General features: G+C 41.4%; 1 protein-coding gene across 1 annotated transcript; it reads right to left on the bottom strand.

Annotated features, from left to right (window-relative positions):
• Nucleotides 1–1,540: 1,540 nt before the first annotated feature.
• On the bottom strand, nucleotides 1,541–1,903 carry LOC122442491 (multifunctional methyltransferase subunit TRM112-like protein). Its single transcript, XM_043470353.1, has one exon. The coding sequence runs from the start codon at nucleotides 1,901–1,903 to the stop codon at nucleotides 1,541–1,543; it is 363 nt and encodes a 120-aa protein (XP_043326288.1).
• Between the last annotated feature and the right edge of the window lie 658 nt (nucleotides 1,904–2,561).

The following is a 2,561-nucleotide window of genomic DNA, read 5'->3' as shown; positions in this document are numbered from 1 at the left end:
ATGCTGAAGCTGAAACTCCAATACTTTGGCCACCTCATGCGAAGAGTTGACTCATTGGAAAGGACCCTGATGCTGGGAGGGATTAGGGGCAGGAGGAGAAGGGGATGACATAGGATGAGATGGTTGGATGGCATCACCAACTCGATGGACATGTGTTTGGGTAAACTCCAGGAGTTTGTGATGGACAGGGAGGCCTGGCGTGCTGCGATTCATGGGGTCGCAAAGAGTCGGACATGACTGAGTGACTGAACCGAACTGAACTGCACTGAACAATTAGCAATGTTGAGCATCTTTTCATGTGCCTGTTGGCCATCTGTGTGTCTTCTTCAGAAAGTGAAAGTAAGAGTTGCTCAGTTGTGTCCAGCTCTTAGAGACCCCGTGGATTATGCAGTCCTTGGAATTTTCCAGGCCAGAATACTGGAGTAGGTCGCCTTTCCCTTCTCCAGAGGATCTTCCCAACCCAGGGATCGAACCCAGGTCTCCTGCATTGCAGGCAGATTCTTTACCAGCTGAGCCACAAGGGAAGCCCAAGAATACTGGAGTGGATAGCCTATCCCTTCTCTAGTGGATCTTCCTGACCCAGGAATCAAACCGGGGTCTCCTGCATTGCAGGCGGAGTCTTTACCAACTGAGCTATCAGGGAAGCCCAGCTATTTAGGTCTTCTCTCCATTTTTTTTTTAAATTGGGTTTATTGTTGTTGTTCTTGAGTTATATGAGCTGTTTGTATATTTTGGAAATTAAGCTTTCCCTGGTCACATCTTTTGCAAGTTTTTTTTCTCCCATTCCATAGGTTGTCTTTTCATTTTCTTTTATGGTTTCATTTGCTGCGTAATAGCTTTTAAGTTTGGTTAGATCTTATTTGCTTATTTTTGCTTTTATTTGTATTGCCTTGGGAGACTAACTTAACAGAACATTTGTGCAATTTATGTCAGAGAATGCTTGCCTATTTTTTTTCCTAGGAGTTTTATGGTATCATATCTTACATTTAAGTCTTTAAGTCATTTTTAGCTTATTTTTTGTGTGTGATGTGAGGATATGTTCTAAATTCATTGATTTATATGTCTGCCCAGTTTTCCCAATACCACTTGCTGTAGACACTGTGTTTTCTCCATTGTACATTCTTTTTCTTTTTGGTTTTGAACCTTTAATGAGAAAAAAATATAATATCGAGCTCAAAAACATAGTATGTTTGTTGTGTCAATAGGCCAAGGATTAGGGATACACAGGATAAGAGTAGCAAACAAGATACATGTAAACAAAGATACACGTGATCATAGAGTGAAAAACTGGTGCCTGGCACAATTTTAAGTCTCAGTTTCCTCATCACAGGCTTCTCTGGTGGCTCAATTGGTAAAGAATCTGCTTGTAACATGGGAGACCCAAGTTCCATCCCTGGGTTGGGAAGATCCCCTGGAGAGGGGAATGGCAACCCACACCAATATTCTTTCCTGGAGAATTCCATGGAAAGAGGAGCCTGGCAGGCTACTGTCCAGGGGTTCACAAAGAGTCAAACATGACTGAGCAACTAACACACTTTCCTCACCACACAGCCATCATTTTGGGGATCCTGTGGCTGATGGGGAATAGACATCCTGACTCTGGGCATTGCAGGATGCCCTCCAACACATTCACCTCCAGCAGCATATGGTGCCTCTTTCTCAGAAATTTCTTGTCATGCTTATATCCCTGAATTATCTCTTTGTGCACCTCAATCAGATGCAGGCTGTTGGCAGCCTCCAGAAGCACTTCCCACTCCACTTTGTGTATCATACATGCTACGAAGTTTGGGTTGAACTCCACAGGGTTGATATGGACCTCAGTGGCCTGGAGATGCAGAGGGAAGCCACAGGACCTGACTCCCCACACATGCAAACTCAGCAGATTGTGGGTGAGCAGCTTCATGTTTATGTTACATGCTCTTGCAAAGCTGGAACCAGAAGCGCCATTGTATATCCTTCCCTCCTATGTTGAAGATTAGTTGACCAAAGGGGTGTGGGTTTATCTCTGGGCTCTCTATTCTGTTCCATTGATTCAGATGTATATTTTTATGCCAATACCACACCGTTTTGATTTCTGTAGCTTTGTAGCATTGTCTGACGTCTGAGAGATTTATGCCTCCAGCTTTGTTGTTTTTCCTCATTATTGTTTGACAATTCTGGGTCGTTTATGGCTCCACATAAAATTTTGAGTTATTTGTTCTAGTTCTGTGAAAAATGTCATGGGTAATTTGATAGAGATCACATTAAATCTATAGATTGCTTTGGGTAGTATAGCCATTTAAAAAATGTTAGTTTTTCCAATCCAAAAGTATAGGATCTTTCTGTTTGTTTGAATCATCTTCAGTTTCCTTTATCCATGTTTTGTAGTTCTCATCATATAAGCCTTTTACCTCCTTGGTCAAATTTGTTCCTAGTTTATCTTTTGATGTGATTTTAAAAGGGATTTTTTTTCTTTCCCTTTCTGATATTTCATTGTTAGTGTAAATAAATGCAATAGGTTTCTGTATGTTAATCTTGTGTCATGTTTTTGCTGAATTTGTTTATCAGCTCTAGTAGTTTTT

The sequence above is a fragment of the Cervus canadensis genome, chromosome 5, assembly GCF_019320065.1.
Source record: "Cervus canadensis isolate Bull #8, Minnesota chromosome 5, ASM1932006v1, whole genome shotgun sequence".
NCBI lineage: Eukaryota > Metazoa > Chordata > Mammalia > Artiodactyla > Cervidae > Cervus > Cervus canadensis.
Note: the sequence above shows the minus strand (reverse complement) of the source record. Positions and strands in the feature narration are given on the sequence as shown.

Bases quoted from the DNA above. Each gene is read 5' to 3' on its own strand.
- LOC122442491 (XM_043470353.1), bottom strand. From the start codon at position 1,903: ATGAAGCTGCTCACCCACAATCTGCTGAGTTTGCATGTGTGGGGAGTC.